The 23,462-nt window shown below is 39.5% G+C and overlaps 2 protein-coding genes across 4 annotated transcripts; one reads left to right on the top strand and one right to left on the bottom strand.

The window, feature by feature from the left end:
• Positions 1–226: 226 nt before the first annotated feature.
• Positions 227–19,527, bottom strand: FIRRM (FIGNL1 interacting regulator of recombination and mitosis). 3 transcript variants are annotated; one of them, XM_074832895.1, is made up of 24 exons: positions 19,495–19,527; positions 18,329–18,355; positions 17,540–17,628; positions 16,246–16,350; positions 15,531–15,671; positions 14,375–14,537; positions 13,928–14,012; positions 13,232–13,370; positions 12,706–12,786; positions 11,649–11,713; positions 9,814–9,962; positions 8,807–8,915; positions 8,105–8,291; positions 6,982–7,064; positions 6,552–6,603; positions 6,124–6,213; positions 5,267–5,452; positions 4,497–4,619; positions 3,508–3,603; positions 2,971–3,084; positions 2,412–2,516; positions 2,012–2,092; positions 1,127–1,240; positions 227–830 (listed from the first exon to the last, which is right to left on the bottom strand). In XM_074832895.1, the coding sequence occupies exons 3-24, from the start codon at positions 17,603–17,605 to the stop codon at positions 645–647; spliced, it is 2,520 nt and encodes an 839-aa protein (XP_074688996.1). In that variant the 5' UTR covers positions 17,606–17,628; positions 18,329–18,355; positions 19,495–19,527; the 3' UTR covers positions 227–644. The 3 variants fall into 3 exon arrangements, with proteins under 3 accessions (XP_074688996.1, XP_074688994.1, XP_074688995.1); XM_074832893.1 differs by lacking the exon at positions 19,495–19,527 and adding an exon at positions 18,898–19,225 and having other exon boundaries at positions 18,329–18,368; XM_074832894.1 differs by lacking the exon at positions 19,495–19,527 and adding an exon at positions 18,898–19,225 and having other exon boundaries at positions 5,267–5,448; positions 6,120–6,213; positions 18,329–18,368.
• A 146-nt stretch (positions 19,528–19,673) lies between these two features.
• On the top strand, positions 19,674–20,797 carry METTL18 (methyltransferase 18, RPL3 N3(tau)-histidine). The gene has a single exon (XM_074832901.1). The coding sequence runs from the start codon at positions 19,684–19,686 to the stop codon at positions 20,740–20,742; it is 1,059 nt and encodes a 352-aa protein (XP_074689002.1). The 5' UTR covers positions 19,674–19,683; the 3' UTR covers positions 20,743–20,797.
• The last annotated feature ends 2,665 nt before the right edge of the window (positions 20,798–23,462 follow it).

The following is a 23,462-nucleotide window of genomic DNA, read 5'->3' on the forward strand; positions in this document are numbered from 1 at the left end:
GAATGTACAGTGTACCAAATTTATTTCTTTCTGTTTATAGAGTTCTGTCAGTGGATGGCACAAGAGGTGCTAGGAACCATGCAGTGAAGGACCACTGAACACAAACTGCTTAAGCACCACGTTCTTTCTGCTCTTAACTGTGACCAATAAAGATTATTTTTAAAAGATGAGCCTAGCACGGAGTGGAACCAGCAGCAGAGGTGTGTTCAGAGAACAGTACAGAGCCTTAAATTAATAAGTGTATTTTAAAACGAAGACAAGAATACCTACTGCCTGGTCACCTGTATGTGTAACAGGAACAAAGGTAACTGTTACTTCTACAACAGATTCAAACAGTATTCAAAATACAGTCTCATGAAATGTTTATCACCATACAGTAGCTTAGAAGAGCAAGCCATACATGAGCAATATACAAAAGTGACAGCTCAGATGCACAATAGTGTCCATTAAAATAGATCAGTCTTTCCAGCCAGTTATTATGAAAGACAGGCCAACATCTCACACCTCAGTTCATTTTGGCACATTAACCGAGACCCAGCAGTACCCACAGTTTTTTCTTCTCCAGCAATCATGGTACAAAGGCATCTCTTCCCTCAGACCAGGGTGCTGAGCTGTTTTATTGTCTCTACAACCTGTTGATCACCTTACCGTACACTGTCTCTGAGCAGGGCTAGAGCGGTGTGTAGAGCCTCCAGTTTCATGGCAAGCCAGGTGGGGGGTGACCCTTTCTGGAGCAGCAGCTTCACAGCCTCCACTGCCCCCTCCATTGTGCCTACTGCTGACTTATACTGCTCCTCGGAGGGTGGGGGACATGCTCTTTTTGCCAGAGGCTGTGGATTTAAGTAAACATGAGACATTATTCATAATGCTCTACATCGGTGATCGGCCTTCATCCAATGCAAGACCCTTAGAGATGGAGGAAGAGCTGCAAGAGACTCCCTTGCCTTGTGAGAGTTCTTGCTGGCTGGCAGGCAGCGCAGAGCATTCAGGTATAATATTAAAGGCCAGGACTGCACGCAACCTTTTTTCTTAGAACATGGAGGGCAGCAAGACCTTCTTGAACCTCTTTAGCTACTTCCCAGAACTGACAGAAATCAACAATCGAGCCCAGATAAAGTGCACATACCTCTCCCGTCGACTCCAGTTCTCCATCCGTTTTCATAAACTGTGCACTGAAGGTAATTCTTTCTCGCTTCATGCGTTCTGTCCGTGCTTCTGTTGTCTCTTCTACTTGCCTCGTCTAGGGAGAAAGCCACAGGAGAGGTAACTAAACCAGGGTGGCATCACCAGCCTTCATAGGCTCAATTTGTATGCCAGAACAAAGGGGAGGGAGGGATAGATCTTAATGTGCAGTTCAAAATGAATCTCCTTCCTCACACGCTCTTCTGAGCAGGAGAGTGAAGTTATCTACAGCTTTGATGTAGCACTGGCAGCTCTCAGTTCTTTTGCTAATTATCTGCTTGTCAAAAACTGCTCATCCAGACAGTCCTGCCCTAGGTTACAGTGTGATAACCACCCCCTCCTTCCCACTGTCTTATGTTCTGCGTGAATGGCCATCTGCTCTTAAGACAGTTTTTTCCTAACATGCAAAAACAACTAAGATGTTTCATACATGTTCATTTAGTTTTCAGAAACTGATCCAAGAGAAACGGGGAAGGAAATCACACAAACCAAACGATGAAATCCCTCTTTTTAGTAGGTTGCTTCTCTGCTTACACCAGTAACTGTGCAATTTAATAATTTTTTTTGTTCAAGGAGGGAAAAGCAAAACATTTAAACTGAAGCTGGGAAGTACTAGAGGAGCAGCATGCATAGGAATAGCAGTTGTTTATCTGCAGATTAAAGCAAGTAGAAAAGTTCAACCAGAGCCCAGTTAACAGAACAATTTATTTTAAACTTACTTATTGAATTGCCATGCAGATGATGTAGGTGTAGACACAGGTTGCGTACTGCTTGTAATGAATGTGTGCAACAACTAAGAGAGCAGTGAATGGCTCAACAACATACATACCTTAGCCAGAAAGCTAACAACTTTGTTCTTAGTTTCTTCAGAATTAAGGCACTGAGGAACAACATCTTCATGGCTTGTTTCCTGTCAAAAATGTCAAGTAATACTCATTTAGTACATTCATATTAACAAAGGAATAGACAAAGTAAAAAAATGTTTCTATGACAGTCCCTTCCCTGTTGCAACCAATCTAGGCAACCAGTGCTTAATCTTTCTTCACTTCCAGCTCCTCAAATCACTTACAACTGCATTTGCCCTCCTTACTTTTGATGTGCAATAGCATCTGTAATGCTAAGATCCAGACCGGTCAGTGAAGAGCAGCAGACATTTAAGACAGAAGAATTCCTGTACAATAGAAGTTAACAGAGCCAAATACATGCATCCAGAGTTCTGCTATGCTTACCTCTGCAAAATGGGTGAACGCCTCCAGCGCATGCTGATGAATCAGCCAGGTCTGGTCAGCTAGCAGAGAAGCAAACAAACACGACAACTGGGGTATAACTTGCCTCTGAAAGAGGAACAAATATCTATCAGTTCCAAAGAGTTAGTTGTGCATATCTTACCATCATGATTTATTACTAAAGAATTGCTCTAAGGTCAAGGGACAGGTTTGTGAAATGCGAGTGTACTGCCCTGTCTGGCAAAAAAAACCCAAAACCCAACACTGTAAGGGACGTGACACTCTATTCTCTTCTTTCTTCTTGGAGGATCAAAAGTCAGCCCTTTCTAACTGGTGAGAAGCAACAAGCAAGTAAATAAACCAAGTATCTTACATGCACTCAGCATGTCTTGATTGAAAATTAAACTGCCATAGACCATTAATAAGTCTCCAAGATGATTATGTCCTGGCACTCCTGTATGTATTTAATGAACTTGATCCTTTAACTTTATATTTAAATAAATTGCATATCTTTTCATCAAAAGGCTGAAGAATATTTCATTAAGGCCACAATTATATTTACCTGTGCTTCTTGTGGTATAAACACCTTTCCCATAGAAGACAGAAAATCCACCATTGCTAGACGAACATGATCTGGGGGATCCAACTGGAAAAGGGAAGACTGCAGTGCAAATACCTGCAGAAAACAAGCCCCAGCGAAGCTCCATCAAACAGACTACAGGTGAAAACAGAATTCTGTCATCTTAAATCTGATGACACTTTTTAGAAAACTGGACTGAAAACAAAAGGAGGTGTGCTACACCTTGAATAAAACTGGCTAGGATAAAACTGCAATGTGCGTTTTACAATGAGCACGCTCTGTGGCATATCCATGTATCTCACAGAGTTATAGGAGTCTCAAAAGCAGGGTCAACCAAAGTGCTATATACTTGGTTTAAAGACCAGGAAAGTAATCAGGGAAGAAATAACATTAGGAACCTCCATGTCTTAAAAGAAAGCCAGACCATGAAATAACTCATTTGAGATTTCAGTGAATCACAAAGAACTTGGTTTTCATGAAGTAAATTATTCCTAAGAAGGTTTTGGTTTGTTCTTTTACCTGAATAATCAGTTGAGCATCTAATGCTTGGATGAAAAATTCCAAAAGGTGAAGTAATAAACACAGTGTCTGCTGGAGACATGGCTCATCTGAGACCTTCAACAGATCACAAGATATTAGTAACATTGCATTTTAGCTCATGGAATAACTACTTAAGAAAGAATATAAAGTTACAGTAGTGTTCCAAAATTCCTTGCCTAACTTCACATAAGTGAACACACTGTAAGCAGCAGAAAAAAATATGAGAAGTCATATCAATATTTCTAGGTAGTCATATTTTACACGACCTTTTCCTTTGATTTTTATTAAGAACATTTCTTATCCCTCATGTCCTTCCTCCATTCACTAATATAAGCAGCTAAAGGTTATCCGAACTATTTCTTTCCACTTATCAGTTGCCCAATGTCTTTGGCATGAGGTTGAAAGAGACCTCTGAAGGGGCACATTGTTGGCTCTTCTTCATCCCCACTCTCAAACTCTTCTTTTTTAATCCAGAGTATAAGCCACGGCAATCCTTTGTTCTTTACTGCAACTGCAGACACGAACAGGTATACAGTCGCAAGGAACTGCCTTACCCCCTTGCTCTCAAATATGGGAGGAAGGTTACTAGCTCTGTGGGTTTTCATGTACTAATTAAATCACTGTGAGTTTTGTTCACATTCTAATGAACATTTGAAATAGGCCAAATTTGTAATTGGCATGAATCAGAATGAGATATTTCAGACTTCTTAAGCAAGTCTGAATCTGATACTGAGTAACAGATGGAGTAACAAGGAGCCATATATGTAACATTCAGGAAAACTCAAACTCTGCTTCCCAGAGCACCGCCTGCCTAATACATAAACCAGCTGACAGCAGATGGGCAGCAGTTACACTGTGCTTTACAGAAATGGTCCAAGTAAAACAACTTAGTAACAAACACATGATGGAACAGCACCAGCCTCTCAAAGACATTGTGCTTTCATCACTGGAGCAGCAAATTCTCGTACCTGCTTAGCCTGGAGAAAAGTCCAGAACTGACCAAGCACTCCCAAGACCGATGCCTGAAGTTCTGCCTCCAGAGCATCACCAGCAAAATTGCAGGCAGCCAGCAGGACAGAAAGGGCAGTATTCTAGCAGGAAAAAAATGTATAAGACCAAAAAAAGCTACACATAAACCAAACTAAAACCCCAGGCTCATATTAAACATCTAAAATGATACAAGATGGCAAGAAGCCCAGTGTGCTGTGTCAGCTGTACAGTACAGCTAATCCACCAGGCCACCGGCCAATAAAGCTTCCAAAGCAAGGAAAGCATCCGGTACTTCTGTGAGTTTCACACGGTGCTGCAGTCATTAGCTGCATTGGCAGGCGAAAGCTGGCAGCAGATACCTCATGTGGAAGTCTCTGGTTTCTCACACTCCTTCGCCAAGGAGACCAGTGAGCGTCTTTCAGACTCGATGCCGCATAAAAACAGCCAGGACTTTAAAACTTAAAAGTAATTGCATGACATAGTATAAATCAAAAAATTCTAAAGAAAAATACATCTGCTCACCCAGAGCGCAAACAAAAACTAGAATAACTAGTAAACCACAAGAACCCCACTGTCACCCTCGGAGTAGAGGGTCCTAAGATACTTTATACTAGAAGAAAACATTAGAGTTCTTGCTCATGCATATGCCAATCACGCATGGAAAAAAGCTGTGCAACACACAGAAATCCTTATAGTTTGGAAATCCAGAGTTCACACATTTTTACAAAGGGAACCAAATCTCTTTTACCACGGGTCGGAGCTCTCCCAAAGTATGCCTGCTATTCAGCCATCGCCTGCACTGCACGAGCCCTGCCACACACAGCTGACAGGCCACTCGTTTCCTAAGGTCAGGATTCAGGGCCTTGAGGGATACGTGCTGCCACACAGCCAAGTTCTCCACCTCTTCTGGAAGAAACTTATGAGCAAATTCTACCTGTGAACAAGAGTTATTAGGAACTAAACAGACCAGAAGACAATTTGATAATCTGTCAGAAAGCTGAGAAAACAAAACACACTACCAGTTTACTTCAGAAATATTGCACGAAAAGAAAATTGTGTAAAACTTTTTGTTTAAATAAAATCCAACTTTTTATATGAAAACCCTCTAGAACTGCCAGCTCCCTTGACACATATAGGACATCAGAATGATTAAGCGACTTATTCTTTCAGCTGCGTGAAGCAATGGCCCTAGCAAGTACAAGAGTGAGCTTTAGCCTCTCCGAGGGTATATAGAGAGGCACTGACAGGAAAGGATACTACTCTCTATCTGGTGACATGAGAACACTCATGAACACCAGTCACGATGGCAGGACAGACAGTTTCAGCAAATCTGGGAGATGTGCCATTTTCATACTTAGTCAAAAAAAGGACCTCATTGCCACCCAACAAGAGCACTCTTTGAAAGGTGTATGTGCCTTTCTTGTTTTAAAGAGCACATCTGCACAAATTGGGATCCACTATGACAACGTAATAACAAGTACAGTACAAAGTACAGCAAGTGAGCGCTCAACATCTTGTCATTTCTGAAGAACTGAAAGAGGGTATTGTAACACAGGCCACTGATTCAAATCTCTTAAAGACTGAAGATGCTGGTGCTATACTCGCCTGATGATCTGGAGCCATCAGGAACAGCATACGCCTCAGCAGAACACCCAAGGCAGAGACCTGGTAGCAATCACCGGGCCAAGACTTTATCTGAATTAGGATAAAAGGGTAATGCATCTCATTAACAGAAAAAATCACCACTCAGCAAATGAATTCTATACAGAATGTTCTGAGGGTTGCTACGTGGGATCACAGCAGTAACACTCTAAATAACACAATGCAGGACATGTTGGAAATACCAAGCATATTGCTTTATATTTTCACAGTACTGCTTTTGCTAATTATTAAACCAAATTGAAGAATTAAAACAATCTTCATTTGGATTTGGAAAATAATGAAATTCCTTTCTTTGGTCATTTAGAAAGTTTGCTAGTAGGACTATAGGATTAAAACTGGTGCCAAATTGCAAACATCACTGTGATTCTTACCAAGTGGGCAATCACAACAACGTGGTGAGCACACAGTTCAGCTGTTCCATACCTGGAATGTGAGAGACAGAAGCCTGTGAGTCTGTACTTCCTACTCCTTTACAGACTAAATACCAAAAATGTTGTCTGAGAGATGGCCGTTTCCTCTAACATATTTAAACTTGATATGAACAGACACAATTTACTTAAGAAAACCATTCCAAAAAATAATTATTAAGTAATAGAAAAGGTACGTTCCCCTTTCTGCATGAATGTAAAAACAGCTAAGCCCTTTCTGCTCCTAATTTTCAAACTATGCTCTTTATCTGAAAAGAATCCAATTCTAGGACAATTTTGTCTTAAAAAAAATCTCTCTCAGGGAATTATGTACAACCACAGAACTAACTGGATGTGTGGAAATCCTGCTTGACCTGTAATAAAAACACCTTACCGGGCAAGGAAGCACCACGCGTCCATTGCTAGCAGAGATGTGATCATACTAGAACCCAGCACAGCATCCAGCAGAGCATACTCCTGAGGAGAACAAATATATAGAAATTCATATAGAAACAGATTGCAGACCTACTATTACTTCTACTCCACTAACTAGCATAAAACCTAGCAAGATTTTCAGCTTATCCAATTTAAAATGTTTTAAGAACTCATTCTCATACTCTATATTCAGCTAGACCATCAAGCAAGCAGCTACACCTTTCGTTTTGCATACTTTGAATGTACATGTACATTCATTTCAATGGGCTGAGGATCCTTCACTTTTGAAAACATTTCACCATGTGCATCCCTTCTTCACAAAGGCAACTTTTATGAATTTTTTTTTTTTTTAAACCAATGTATTGCCAGTTTTCTTGCCAGCTTTCTCAGCACCTTTATTGGCAGCTTACTGAAAACCAAGCAAAACCTTTCTCTTTTAGGAACACAAATTTTATCTGAAAGAGGAAAGTAGCATTCAAAAAAAACCCTCTAAATTAGGGCTATAATTTTTGTGACAGCTCTTAACTTTATAAAGGTTTACATTTATCTAGAGGTTCTATGTGCGGTAAAAAGTGAAAAACTTTTAAAACATTATATAACGTTAACCAAAGCCCAGAATACTCCTCTGAAGTAGAAAAGTTTGCTTATTACCATTTTGTGGTATGCTCTTAGCTGGAATCACAACAATATAGTCTACACTAAATATTAAATGTCACTTTATTACTTCACAGTATAGCCTAACAAAACCAGGTAAATTTAATACAAATTGAATGTTGCATAAAAGAAAGCACTGAGCTTTCCTAACAACTTGACTTCCCCCCCTGCCAAAGAGAACAAAAATTTCCAACGCCACTGAGGTTCTCAAGAACTTGTATGAAGCTTTATTTTCCCCTTTGCCAGAAGTGACATTTGCTGTATGACTGAACTCCAGTCCTGCAATTGTATCATGGCTGCTTTCTACAGAACCACTTCATACCTAAGCATCTCTTTAGAGCTAGGATCATTAAAAGAACTCATTCTTTTGTGAATAGTACCTAAGCATCACAACAGCTGAAGAGATGATAAGCAAAAAACAATCTTACCAGCTGAGGAAAGTGTGATGGGAGTGTGGAAGCAATGAAGGAGCACAGGTGGACACAGACATAGTGATAGAGGGTGATGGGAACTGCTGGCTGTCCTGTACTGATCACCTCTGGCAAACAAACAGGGAGAGAAAGCTCACCAGAACATTGCTGGAAACTGAAGAAAAGAGCTGAGAACAAAGACAAGCTGAAAGGGTAAAAGAAAAAAAAAAAAGGGAGAAAACAAGAAAAACAGCTGGATTACAGATATGCAAATCCCAAATCCCGCAAGCAACATCTGTACTACAGAATCTTTTGTCTTTGACCGGAAACGATGGCAGTAACTTCAGTGCTTTTACACGAGATTTATGTTCCTGACTACCTTTGTCTTTTACAAATTCAGGTGATTATTAGAGGCTTTAGGCATAAAAATGCAAGATTTTAACTTAGTGAAGTATTAACAAATGAAATACATATCTCTCTTCCTATCCTGGAAATGCCATTCCTTTCCCAAAAAAACAAAAGACATCTCTGGCTCTGTTATCCTTCACTCCTGAAGCACTGAACATCAGATCCTGATTTGATCAGCATAAGGATGTAAATCCACAGTCTGACAAATTTTACTATTCGGTTGCAAGGGAAAGCCCAGCAGCTGAGCCCCTCTGTTTGCCCGTACAGACTGAGTGCTGTGGTGAAGAACTACAGTGAAAACCTTTTCAGTACCTTTTTCCTGTGTTCCAGAGAGTTTGCACTTCTTCAGGCTGAGAGGACAGCTTGTCCATTATGGTAATCAGGACAAGACACTGGGACAGCTGCTGCTCAGGAGGGAGACCTGTAGAAGTTGGGGTGTTTTTTTAAATGTGATGCTAGTTGCCCTGGGAAATATATTGTGTGTATAAACTGGCTTTTAAGGAAGTGACAAACGATGAACAACTGGTGAAACATAAAAATCCCCAGTAAAACAACCAAAAATCACCTATGAACATAGCTGGGAAAAAAGGAACATTTCATCATGAACATTGTGCTTGAAGTGAAAAATAAATGCAATATACTGTATCAGGTAAAATGTAAAATATTCCAGTTCTGAACTGTCACTGCAAGATGCTGCAAAGGAGTCACAATCTGGATGCCTCACGCTTCCCCTCTCCTTGAAAACACTGGATAACTTAAACACTGAAAACACAAACTTTTCTTCTAAGCGTTTCAGGATAATCACAAGGCTAGAGTGTGCACATGGGAGAGAAGTCGGACAGCTCTCTCAGAATTATGACATGTTGGTCAGGGCAGAAATCGTGGAGGGGTCGCGTTATAACAAAAAGCCGATCATTTTTCAGTATGAAGGCATTGTACTTTTCGCAGAAAATACTTCATTTAGGAAAAAATAGCTGCCTTCCCCCACCAACAGCATGAAAATTTCAGCCTACTTTGAAAGTTTGTGGATTGAAATTATGCAAAGCAGTAGAATTGACAGGATTTCTGTTAAGTAGATTAATATTGAAGTTATTGTGAGTACTTTGGAAAAGATGCACTCAACAGCAACATGAACCATCTGTTATAAAAGTCATCTGAGTTAGCGTGCCACAGGCTATATCATATTACTTACAAAAGAATTAGAGACAAGCAAACCAGTACAGAATATTACTTGTGGTCCAGAAAGTCAAAATATCAATCCTGATCCCTTAGAGATCCTTACATAGTACTATAGCAGTGGTAGCTGTATTTAAACCCACCTAACTTTTCACTTAACACTTGCTCCATAAAAGGGCTAAAGGGAAGAAGCTGGTTGATGAGAGGATCCAGAGCCACAAGAAAAACCCGGGATATTTCATCTCGATGAACTTCCGAGATCTCTGGAGCATAGAGACTGGGAGGAAATTTGCTGAGGGGAGATGAAAAAAAAAGTTAAATATTCCCCGTAGCATTTTCAGTAACATTACTTTTGAAAAGAACTACAAAAAGGCAAATTCACGATTTCCTTGTTATTGTGAGTAAAATACAGAAAAGGCTCTCCATTTTAGAATCTCTATTATAGCCTGAGAGTTGCAGCTCTGCATTCAGCCTTTAAACTAAGCATCACAATCTAGTAATTTGCTAAACATTGAAAGAAAACCTTTCAAACTCACGGAAAATGCATGTAAAATACATAATATATATAAAGAAATACACTGAATCACAAAAAAATTCAAGGAATGAAAAGCGAAGAAAACACCTGTATACACAATTTGACAGTCGTAAATGTGACGGCAGTAACTTAACACATGACACTAATAAAAAGGTACCACAACTTCTTTGGAAAAAAAAAAAAAACCCTGGGCAATAAAACAAAAAAAAAAGCAGCAATATGAGAATAAAGCAAAAGAGATCATGAAATGAAAACCTTCCATTCTTGCAGCTTATAAAGTGACTGTAAAAATGCTACCTTCCTACTCAAAGATCCTGCTCAGTTTTGCTGAGGGAATAAAAGTTTACAACCTTCCGCTTGAGAAAGATCTACAAGGTAAGTAAAGTTAGAAGAGGAAACTCATAAAAAATACATCCACCCAATCTCGCAGTGAAACATGCGGTGAACGCATGCACGCATCTCGCCACAGAACCTGGTTTCAATTCCAGAAGAATGACTGAAATCAGCCATCTATATTATAAAGTCCACTTTCCCCTACTTTTCCCCACTACTGCAGCAAATGGAATGCAACTTTTGAAAGAACAACGATAAGCTGCTTGCAGACTGTTATGCTTTATGAGCGTAACATTAAAAAAGCGGTTGCTTCCCGGAGAACCAGTGTCCTTTTGTGAGATTTTGCAAGATTATAAACACAACAGTAAAGCTATGAGAAATTTCAGGATACTCTGTTTCTGATCCTCTCCCCCTTCAGGACAAATGTTTCCATACTTTGTCTTAAAGTAGAAACAATGTGTCAAATGTTGCTGCTGACACCTGCATTTCATCTTGGATTTTTTCTTTCACTAGAATTTAAGACAGTAAAAAAAGAGTGCGTGGCTGTTTTGTTGTATATGAAACATAAAGGAATTGGGATCACCAGGGAACAGTAATTCTGAATTGCCTTGACTTTGCACAATTTGAGTAACGTCACTCTACTGTTTCAAAGCGGAAGGTACGCTGCTGGGTTGCTGTGTTTCACCTCTGCCTAACTGCTGCATTGCAAGGTGACCAAAGGGTAAATCCTACCTTCAGGAATTTTGATTTTAGAAACAAGAATTTTCAAATGAACTTGCATAAATAGACCTAGTGTCCAAGACAATCAATCTGCATATTCTGCACATAACTTGTTAAGAAATGTTGACAAAAGTAATTGCAACAAAGTTAGTGCTTTGTCAATATTGGACACTCACAGCACTGATCGAGAGTGGGGTTAAGGTAACTAGTATCACACAAAAATGCCCAATTTATTAAAAAAATATTTTACATTTCTGTACATGAAAAAAGCAAGCAAAAGCTCTGGAACGAGAACCGTATTTTTACCCCTCAAAATACTTATAACTAAGAATGCAATCTGGAGATGTTATTAAGATACTATCAATAATCAATTATTTGTACTTCACTTACCTGTATATCTGAAGAAAGAGCTGATATAACTGAGAACACGAATCAGAGAGGAAAGAAAGAAATTCCTGCAAAAGCCATTATTTTGAACGGTACTTTTAATATCAAATACATGATTAAATACATTTTCTTTCTGTTCTATATTGGTGTGTAAAGTACTACTCTGCAAAAACTGCTTAAGTTCTAACAATCCATAACACAAAGCAAGTACAAAGCAAACAATAAACCAAGTAATTCTAAGATTAATTACACTACATGTATATATATTGTAGGTAACAATTAAATTTATAGGTTTGTTTAAAAAAATTGGTAAGTAGAGTTGTAATAGCTATAGGGAGCTGCAAAAATCTGAAGTGGTCTCATACATGCTGTAAGGCTGTTTTATCCTGTCACAATGCTATTCATTTTGTGCCAAAAAAAAATCCCAACAACAACAACAACAAAAAAATCACCTCCCTGCTTTTACCCCATGGGACAGAACAGATGCAGAATGCACTGTCACAGCTGTTCTGAGGGAGCAAAATTTTTTCACATACATTAAGATGGGTAGATTTACAGCATATCTTCTAATAACAAGAGAAATAAAACACAGCAACGAAGTGAAAGGGCCAGGAAAAGCGCAGGAAGTTAGTGACAGAGCTAACAACAGTACACGGGCATTTCTTATTAATGCTTCACCATTTTCAATTGTTGAAACAAGCAACAATTATGAAAACTTGGTGACAGGTTTCATCTGCTTAATTCTTCCAGCTAACATTAATATTGCATTGACTTAAGGCTGCCCATAAAGACCGGACATCTCCTGCCAACTCCATGGTGACACTGCTTGTAACAGCTCGTTCTTGTTTGGTTTTGTGTTAAATCACAGCAGTAATCCTGCTTGGGCTTGCAAGTATATACAGGTGGAAGAACTACAAGCAGGTTATGCACAGATGTTATTTATACCACCCATATGGCACAGTCGTAAATTGTTAAGATATTCTGCAGTACAAAGTTATTCCATTTGCAGATCAGAGGCTTAAATTTAATACTAACATAGAATTCAAGTATTAAAACCTACCTTGGTGTAGTGTACAAGGGAATTCGCAAAGAACCTGCACAGTTTGACTGTCTTCTGGAACAGCCTGAGGTCAGTGCCCTCCTGTCCAAAAAAAAAGCAGTTCTAAAACTGAATATACAGAGTAATACAATAAAAAAGGAAGATTGCTAACAATGTTCAAAACCCATTTCAGACTTGATTCTCTACAGACTCTGCAGCTATGGGGGAAAAACTTCAAAAATCTTCATTATGCCTCAAAAATGTTATCTTTTGATTGACCTTGTGATACTGTCAATTTAGGAAATAAAAAAATTCTCACAGAGTATGGTGGAAACTTAGTGCCTCACTAAAACCTCCACAATCTAAACAAAGTTACAGGCCTCATTTTCATGTGGTTTCAAAAGAACATGGTATTCTGCCTACCACATGAAGTAAAAGAAAAAAACACCAACCAAAAACCAAACCCAAGCCACTCCAAGCAATAATACAACACAAAGAATTTATCCTCCTCAAGTTCAACAGCAGCTTTGGGAGCTTTTTAATTCACCTGTATCTCTGACATCTTCATCTGCTCAGCCAGTTCCAAACAGGAGTGAAAAGAAAGAAGAGTGTCCTTGCACAGGCCACTGAGGATGTCACTGTGTTTCAGATGGCACTGCAGCAGAGAATGATGCTTCAGGCTTTGCCTAAAAGATCAGAATAAAATCAGATATTTAATTGTCAGAAGTGGTCATGCAATCAGTTACTACAAATCCAACTAATTCTTCTATTTTGGCTTTTATACAACACTAACTGGTGCAATATCCATGTACACTGAAACCAGAAATTTAGAGAGAACAACCCTCTTCACAGCCAGGACTGAAACACAGAGGCAGGATGAAAGGGCAAGACAGCACAACTCAAGCCAAAAACGCCCACAGAATTGCAAGGCGTCTTAATCTTAAGATTATTTATTTAGACTACGGTGTTTCAAATTTTCTTCTACATTGTAATACAAGAAGTCAAGCTTCTATTACTTTTCATGCATGATTCCTAACTGCCTTCAGTGACAGTACCTTTAATACTACTTACAAGCTGAATTTCTAAATTAAATTTCTAAATTTACTTACTAGCTAAATAGCTAAGTTGAATTCTTCAATTTCAATTTTATTCGAAATTCTGAACATCAAGCTATTGAAACACTGGTTATTTAAAATTACAGTCTGTTTATATCACAATGAATCCAAAGAGTTCTATGACATACTTGATTATGAACTTCCACGTATTGGCATGAAGAGCATGGTCCATATTGGAAATGACAGAGCATATCTCCAGCACGGTGTGGATTACTAAGGAGGAAATAACAGCAACAACTGAGTTAAATCAGATCTGTGAGTTCATAGCTATGCTACTCTCCTAGGAAAACAGCAGCAATCACAAGCACTAGGGAATACCACTGCATTGACACCCAGTCAGAAATATGGCTCGGTGCTGCCCCTTTCCTACAAACCTACACAACATGCCCCATCCCACAGAGAAAGTTTCACGACAAAAATGGAAATATTTCAAGCTGCAAAATGCTGCCTTCCGAGAGGCTGGTCAGGACAGCAGGAACTGAGCATACTCAGAACCCTGTTTTAAAAATTCAGACATACTCTTTATAGAAAAAAAGATTGACCAAGACTAAAAAAAACATTAGACCCACATATACCTGACACCATATCTGTGATGTTATCTTCAGTAGAGGCAGAGCCCATGGAAATTGTATCGAGTAGTTCCATCAGCTGCTTCTGGAGAGAGTAAGTTTCCTTGAACATAGCTTGTAAGAGGTCAGAAATTAAGTGCAGATGCCCACAGTACACTGATTCACTGTCCTGCAGGAAACAGGGAAGAAGAGGTTTAAAAAAACATTCAGGAATCACAGCCTGATTTTTCACATGCTGAAAACACTGAGAACATTTCAGTGGAAAAAAGAACAAGGCATTGATGTACCTTCTTTAACTCAATGCACAATCAGATCTGGAACATGTGCTACCAACTGCTAAATATAAAATGCTATTCACCTGCAGCCTCATCAACAACTAATGAAGTTTGCCTGGCTCTAGTGAGTTTAGTGGGCTTTGGATTAGGCCTCGATGTATGAACCCAAGATCGTATTTCTGCACACAACAGTACAAGGTCAGCAACAAAGAAAGGAGCATTTCAAGTATTTCACAATACTTTCAAAATAGAATTGTTAGATAAAGGTATAGCACCTGAGTTTGAGTCCTGACATGCAAAACTGATGGCAGTGTTCCCATAAGAAAGATGAATTGAAAAGTGAAAATGAAGGCTGACCAAAAGCTACCGTGTCCTTACGATAACCTTGTTTTATTTACACTGCTCTAGAGGGAATTATTGTTGCAGCTGAAAAAGCAGATCTGAAACTGGTATACGTTACTCGTCGTAACGGACAAAGATCCTAATCTCAACTTCCAATCCACTTTGGAACTGGCATAGAAATAAGGTAAGCAGCACCATTCTGGTAACCATTTGTAGCTCTGAAAATACCTCAGCTATCAGAAGTGCACAGATATCACAGAGAGCCTACGTTCATAAGCAAAATGTTCAACTGACATTGGTGCAAAATACAGAAATAGCACAGTCTGTGCCTCTCACTACCAGGTCAGATTTGCTGGGCAGATAGCTGAAAAATCATCTTTGTGCTTGTGCACAAAGTACATTCTGTAACTCTTTGACAGCTAAATTTAAATGAAAAAAAAAAAATTCAACAACAGTATTATTTCAAAATAGGATCTTCTTACAAAGTGAGTGTTTCCTAAAAGCCAACCAGTGTAAGAATTCTTCTCCTTCTAACACAGACTTACCTTGCAGTGTGTAAACGTGTTCTTTATTACATAAAGAACCGAGGACGGAAGGGTACGGATACTCTCCAGAGGCACACACTCTTGCAGTGTGCAGACGTATCGTACGCAACCGGTCAGAGTTTCCAAGAGTTGCACCATAGTCTTAAAGCAAGAATAAACAACAATCAACGTTTTTCACTCCTGCAATTATTTTAAAAGCATCTTTTCTTTGCTGAATTGCACCTAGATTTCATGGCATTTAAAGTTCACTGCAGTTTGCATAAGTAAGTAGTTTGTTAAAGATGAATGAAGTTCCATAAAATAATATCAAGCAATTCCAGAGCTTTTCTCCAATACCATGTACCCTTTGAAAGCTTTATATTTCTTTTGACTATTGTTCTCAGTTTACAAAAATTTTAAAACTTGGAATTAAGTGACTGTAAAAATACATGCCAGATTCACTCTTTAAATACGGAGAATTACATTCCATTTGTGTTAGGAACTTAAGCAGAATTTGAGATTTTTTTTTTTTTAAATTATGATTAGTATCACATGCTAGATGTAATCAGATCGTTCACAAAATGTTAATTGTAATTTGATCTTCCTTTGCAGCTGAAGTTCATTTTAACCACCTGGTTAGTAGCTGGCAAAAATATTCTAAAAACCTCTTAATTGTTTAGGTAAAATCAAAGAATAATGTAAACCTTCCTCTGACAGCTTATTCCACGGGACTTGCCTGTAGAAGATTCCTTACAGTACTGCATAACTCTGTATCCTGGCTGGTTAATCCCTTGGCCTCACTGGACAATTCATACATCAAGTTATCAAATAACTGTAGAGTCTGTCAGAACAAAACAAAGCTTAAACATTTTATTTATAAATGTACACAAATAGAAACACCATTCTACATCTGCTTGCGTACTTGGCATGGAGTCATGGGCTACCGAGAGAACTCACAGAACCATGTGAATCATAAAGCATGATATACCATCTTATGGTTTTTCCCAATTATAGACACAAGCTATAGTATCTGTTACTTTTTCTAAAATGTTAGTAAAACAAACTTCACAGCTAATTCACTTGAAACATATACCTCATTCTACCAAAGATTTTTTACTTAAAATCACATCATTTTAAAAGGACCTTCATTTTGTCTCAGAAAAATTGGCTTTTGTTGAGAATTATGACTAACATTTTAAATACATAAAAAAAATAAGCCTACAACCTACAAACAATAGTACTTTCTACTCTGAGTAAGGTCCTTGGCTATTTGATAAGCATTACTACTGAGACTGCAAAGACAGCAAGGTGCTTCCAGGCACGTGCCAGGATACTATCTAAACTGGTATGGTACAGTCATCCTTGTTAAGGATATGCCTGTTAGGGGCATTTTTCTTGTAATCTCCAAAATTTGCTACAAGACATAAAATAATGAAAACGGAAATCAAGTGGCCACATTTGCTGGCTTTTTGAAATACACAAAACTTAAATCATTAATTCAGCACTGGTTTACTTCAGTTAAAATGTAGGCGTTGAAGAATTTTAATACAACTACAGCACAAAATTCTCAATCATTTAATCCAAAAAGATAACATATGTTAGGCCGGTATGATCTAACAGTTTATTCACTATATTATTCACAAATATCACAATGTTTATTCATGATGTATGAGTGTTGTGTTCTTCAGTTTATTTGTCCTGAGAGGCTACCTCACGTAAAAATTCTCCACCTTCGTCATTTCATAAAAAGCCCAATCTCCTCAGAAATAAAAACCAATTCTGTTACTGAATACAGAAAGTAGAACATTGTATGTTTGATCATCTCCCCACTGTAAAGAATGGTAACAATCACAGAAACAGTTCAACAACACAAAATTATTAAAAGTTTTAAACAGTACAATTTTAATTTAAAGTTCTGTATCCGAAGCAATAATTATATCATGAGACCTCCAAAAAGAATCGCTGCATTTTAAGAAGGTTTTTAGCATTGGACTGACTGAAAATTCCACATTTAATTGATGCTGTCATACCTTAGGTAACACTTTGGAGAAAAAAGTTTGTTCCAAATCTGCAAGGCTGATATGGGGCAAAAACATTTCAGTCAGGATCCTCAAAACACCTACAAAGCAAAACATTTATAAAACCTTACAGGAAAAAATGTGATTATCAGAAACATGTACCAACCTACTAGACAAAACAAAGAACTACATCAAGCAGAAACAGATCAGATATTTGATTCTGAGAGAGGCAACGTAACATTTAGCAGGTACGCATTATCTGAAAAATTACTTAATACTAACAGCTCCAACATGCATAAACCCATCAATAATAGCATCACATCTGACTATGCTTAGCTGAAGGCTGAGCACAATTGTTTGGCCATGGAACTAGGATTTTCCATGTTCCAAACTGCAAATAATTGCACATTCAATGCACTGGTTGGCACTAATACATAACTTAACCATGAACGTTAACAAGACTCCTAAACAGTTACATATCAGCCTCATTTTCTTATCGCTATCAGGTATTACAAAAGCTTTGCCACCTGTAAGATAACAGCCAAAAATACAATAAAATAGAAGACAAAAAGCACCCTTCTTTCAAGTACCTAAAAATGAGAAGTGGGAAAGAAAAAGCTTTACATGCATAGCTACTTTATTCAACATGCAATTCGTGTAACATGCAAGCTCCAGCAGGACTGTTGAAGACTGTGAAGGTCACTAGTTATTGCATAAGTATTTTTAAGTAGTGTAGAATTTATAATGCATTGCAAAACAATGATCCATAGGAAGAAGAGATACTTCTTGGTCACTACTTACGAATATGCTCAGTCCAGTCTTCAGACTCTTGATACATAGAGTAAAAACGTTAAAGAAACTTAAACTCATTCTACCATAAAGGTTATCTTTAAAGCATCTGTAGAAGTCACAGCGACTTCTTTCACGCTGTCCCATGTACACTTCATCCACCGTATGAAATAGGTAGGGATGCTCCGTAAGCAGTGTGGGCAGATACACCTCAGCACCCACATGACCAGCACAAGTATTTCTACAATATATTGGGAGAGTAAGTTGGGGGGGAGGTGGGGGGGGGGGGGGGTGGTGTGCTGGGAGGAGTTCTCTACAGTGCTAAATGAACCACACGCTCTTTTCTACCGTGATCTTTTATTTCAGCGAAAGGCTGTACTCATTTCCAGCGAAACAGCCGGCTCCCAGCTTTTCTGTCCTGTGTCAGCCCTTCACAAAGGGCGCACCGCGTTCCCTCCCACGGATTTACTTGCTTGAACTGTACAAGGCTGAATGAGGAACACCCCCACACCCCCCCCGCCATTTCGGGGTGGCTCCCCACAGCCACCCAACAGCCGAACCGTCCATCCTGGGAAGGATATAAGGAGCCGGGGCAGGACGGCGGGCAGCTCCCGGCGGCAGAGATCCCAGTCCCAGCTTCCCAACTCTTGCAGGAGCAGCTCGGGGTCTGTCTGGGACATGGCGCCGGCTCCGCTCCCCTCAGGGCCGGGCAGCGGCGGGAAAAAGTTACCTCCGCTGTCCCAGCAGCCTCCGCGCATGCGCTTACGGAAGCGGAAGGGGCCGCGCGCCACGTGGGAGAAGCGGAGGGTGAGCGCGTCCTGCAACCGGGGCCTGAACGGGCACAACCGGGGAGGGGGGAAACCGCGACCGCGTCTCCTCGTCCGGCCTGCGTGCATCAGCCGGGGCGTAGGGAAGGTGGGTCTTAACAGCCTCTGCGCGCGTTGTTTTTGCGTGGCTTGAAACGCGAGTTTTACCGGAATGAGCGGCCACCCTGGTTTCCCTGCGTATACCTACATTGCGCCAGAGGTGCGGTCACTGGTAATGCTGTATTTTCGTAAATTTAAATGGGTTTTTTAAAATGAAAATTAGGGTGCTACAAGTAGACGGCTTGCTTGTGCTAATATTTGGCAGTTTAAAGATACGTAAAACTATTTATTCTCTTTCCAGAAGTAATTCACCTGATTCATCGGCAAAATCTGATACTCTGCCTGCAAAGCATCCTTCCCTTTAGCGATAACTACGTAAAAACATCCTCTGAAAGAAAACAGAAGAAAAAAAAAAATCATTGTATCACTGTTGCTCTTAGATGAATATTTCTGGCTGTAACAGCTTAAGCTGACTTTTTTCTTTTACTGTGATTCCTGAAAATGGCTTTTCGATTTAATTTTTTTATCGATGAAAATGAGAACAATGAACCAGACACAAATGATAACATGGACTTGCAGCTGTGCTCTCCAAAACAGAAGCAGGAATCCGCCGAAAAGAGCAAGCAAGCTGCTGATACCGTAGCAGACTCCAGCCTAAGGCCGGGTACCGACAAGCACCAAGATGAGACACCATCAAAGAAAAAGTTGTGCTTGAAAGCTGCCAAGGAGCACAATATACCAGAAGATCTCAACCAAGTATTGGAAAATAAAGTCTTGGAAACAGTATCGGACCTGTATTACATAAATATGTCTGCAGTGGAAATGACATGTTTGGATGGCGGCGATGAAGAGGGCATCGTGTCCAAAAGTGTTTCTTCTCATTCTGATCTCATCCCAGGAGTCTATGAGGGAGGACTGAAAATCTGGGAATGCACCTTTGATCTCATAGAATACCTTTCCGAGGCTGAAATAGAGTTTACCAACAAGACTGTATTGGATCTTGGCTGTGGGGCTGGACTGCTGGGAATAGTTGCTTTAAGGGGTAAAGCTGAAAAAGTCCATTTTCAGGACTACAACAGCACAGTGATTGACAAAATAACCTTGCCTAATGTGGTGGCTAACTGTCGAAATGAAAGCAGTAGGGGGGACAGCGGAGACAGAAAAACTAGCAAGCCTCCTTTGAAGAGGCCCAGGAAAGCAGAGTGCTTACCTGATGTGCTCACCAAATGCAGATTTTTTTCTGGAGAGTGGTCCGAGGTCAGCCAGCTCCTGTTAAGCAGCAACAAAGCCTTTTCAAAGTACGATATAATTCTCACATCTGAGACCATCTATAATCCTGACTACTACAGTGCTTTGCATGACACACTGGCTCAGCTCTTGGATAGAAATGGCCATGTGTATTTGGCAAGCAAAGCACATTATTTTGGGGTCGGCGGTGGTATCTACCTCTTTGAGAAATTCATTGAAGAGAGAAATGTGTTTAGGAGCAGCATAGTTAAAATAATTGATAAAGGACTGCAGCGATGTATTATGGAAATGGCCTTTAAAGATTCCAGTTAAAATTCAACCACAGGTCCTTCAAAAATATCAGAAAGATTAAAAGTTTTAATCCTCATATCTCTCTGCTTTTTCCTCTGTTGAATTATTCTGGTTTGAAAAATTAAGGATGCTAGTTATTGAAATGTTTGACAAGTGGTGTCTAGAAGCAAAGGACTCTTCCAATTCTAAAGTGGAGTTCTGCTTAAACCACCATGTTTATGCCAATTAATTGTCATTTATATGTATTTTGAAATGAAACAAGCCACTGACCCCATCAGTGAGCACAGCCTGAACCAGGTGAGGAAGCGGTTCCCAGGGGTCAGGCTCCCACCTCGGATACGGTTTAACTGCAGCAGCCGATTTCAGAATCGCCTGCGTGCCCGTGAGCGCTGCTGCTTTGCCGCCAGAGGGGGATGTCACTGTATTTATCACTTCGCTTCTGCTAGCAATCTCAGAGCCTCTGTAATGTTTCCATATGTAATACACACACGACTTTTATTCAAGCCTTTGGAAAAAAAGTGTACCAGAGAGTATTTACCATTGTGGTCTAAGTCTTCACATTCAGATTTTGACATTATCACTCTCAAGAAAAGTTCAGCAAGTAATTGAAAATAGCCATACTGTTTTTAGAAATTAGTAAAACTGATTTCTGGTTTAGAAGCTGAGTTGAGAGAAGACTGTACACAAGAGAAGTTCCTTACAACAACCGACCAATAAACGTACAAATGCAGTCTAGGCAACTGGAGGATGACAGAACTGAGCTTTAGGTGACAAGTGGGAAAGGAGATAAACTGCATTATTACAGCTGTAGATTGCTGACTAGAGTGCTGTACTGGGCTGGGGGTTTTTTGGTTGTTTTTTTTCTTTTTACAAGGTTTTTTTCAGAAACTAAACTGCTCATACACTATTACCCATTTTCAAAACTTGCTGGGGGCAGTACTGAACACTGACACCTCTTCAATCTTTTCAGCAGTTTGGCAGGGCAGCAAGCGTTCTGAAAAGCTGGTGTACAAGTCACTCCTGTCTCCTAGGCTGAATATAGTGATGTTGCTGAAGAAATTACCTTACCATAACCCCAAACCCAACTACAAAACCTGGTAATACAAACTTGGAGACAGTCGAGCACTGCAGTAAACTGGATGCAAGAATACTCAGTGTAGGGGAGCAAGGACAATAGTCTGAGGGGATGGAAAGGAACTTTCTACAGCAATGACCTATATCACTATTACATTAAGTTCCCATCCTTGAAGGCTCTGGAAATCAACTGCAAGATTCCTATTTTGACCATGTTGCTATTCAGATAGTCATAGAGGGTTTCCTGTACTTTACACAAGAGCCTTAACTACCATTTCAAAAACAATTGTAAGTAGACTATTTTAAAGGGATGCTTCGGAAACCACTGAAGTTGTTCTTTTATAGAGGAAAAAAGCAGCTGTGCCATGGCTGTGATTGCACTTTGGAATTTTTCTGCATCAACTCAAATTTACTGATGACAGACAACTGCTAACTACAGATTGAAGAACAAAATGAAGTTTTAGCTTTGGCAGATCAATAAAGTACTGTTAACAGTTCTTTTTTTGTCAAAACTGGGAAGTTGGAAACAAAGTGACTACCGCTTACCATTTTTCAAGCTTCAGTCCTAAGACAAATGGTGGCTTGCACGCAGTGACTGAATAGCTTGTTCTACACCTGCTACGTTTAGTGCAGTTTCAGAGAACAAAGTAATGAGGAAAGTTGACCATTATGAGAATATGGTTAAAAAGAGTCTCATGTATTATTGATGAGTAAATGAAGGCGGCACTTACAATCTTCTACCATAATGCTTCCTTTTGAAAATACTCCATAATCAAACTCAGTCTTGGGGTTACTATACTACTCCTTTGCTCAGCATCCTCATTCTTGGATTGCTCAGACAGCCGTTTTCATGCAAATACAGAATCAGGTTTTTTTTTAAGACTTAAGACTGTTAGAGCTACCATCACACAGTGATCGCACACCTGCAAAACAGGAAACCCCACACAGTATAATTTAAGTTCCCATTTCAGAATTATAGATCAGAATTAATAAAGGATGTTTTTCTCAGGTGAAATCAGCAAAATTAGCATTGGGATTTCCATAATTCCAGATGAGTTCTATTCTAGTCTTAAAATTCAGCAGATACATGCTAAGAGGAAGCAGAATTCAACACTTAGTGTTGTAGGCTGGTTGTTCTGTTGCTGTTTCAACATCCAATAATACTAGTTTCCCTGATCTAAATTAAGGCTTTCTCTACTTGCCAAATCATCACCACCTTAGTGACCAGTTCCCTGCTTCTCTTCATGATCTGGAATAAGAATCTTTCACTTACAATATTTGTACATGTTCATTTCCCTAGCTAGTAACATTTCCCCAAATGACATTGCACTAGAAAACAGCAGAATTGGGAGGACCCTCAAAAGTGTTTTTTTAATGACACAATAAACCCTTATATCAGGGCCAATTCCTTGCATGAAGAAACAAAAGGTAGAGGTCAGCTGGTAACTCAGTTTATCAGCTCATTCCAAATCATCACCCCCTTTTCTCACCTCGCCCCAGCCCCTTGCTTTTTGAAAGAGTCATCACAATAAGAAATCCGGTCTAAATTATGTCTTTCCCGTAAGTATTGTGGAGAGAAACATTAAAATCAGTCATTAAACTTCTCAGGAAACTAAACTGAAAACCTTGTTTGTTTTAACAGGCGCTGATGACTTCCCTTTGAAGGC

Source organism: Strix aluco, chromosome 8, assembly GCF_031877795.1.
Source record: "Strix aluco isolate bStrAlu1 chromosome 8, bStrAlu1.hap1, whole genome shotgun sequence".
NCBI classification, from domain to species: Eukaryota; Metazoa; Chordata; class Aves; order Strigiformes; family Strigidae; genus Strix; species Strix aluco.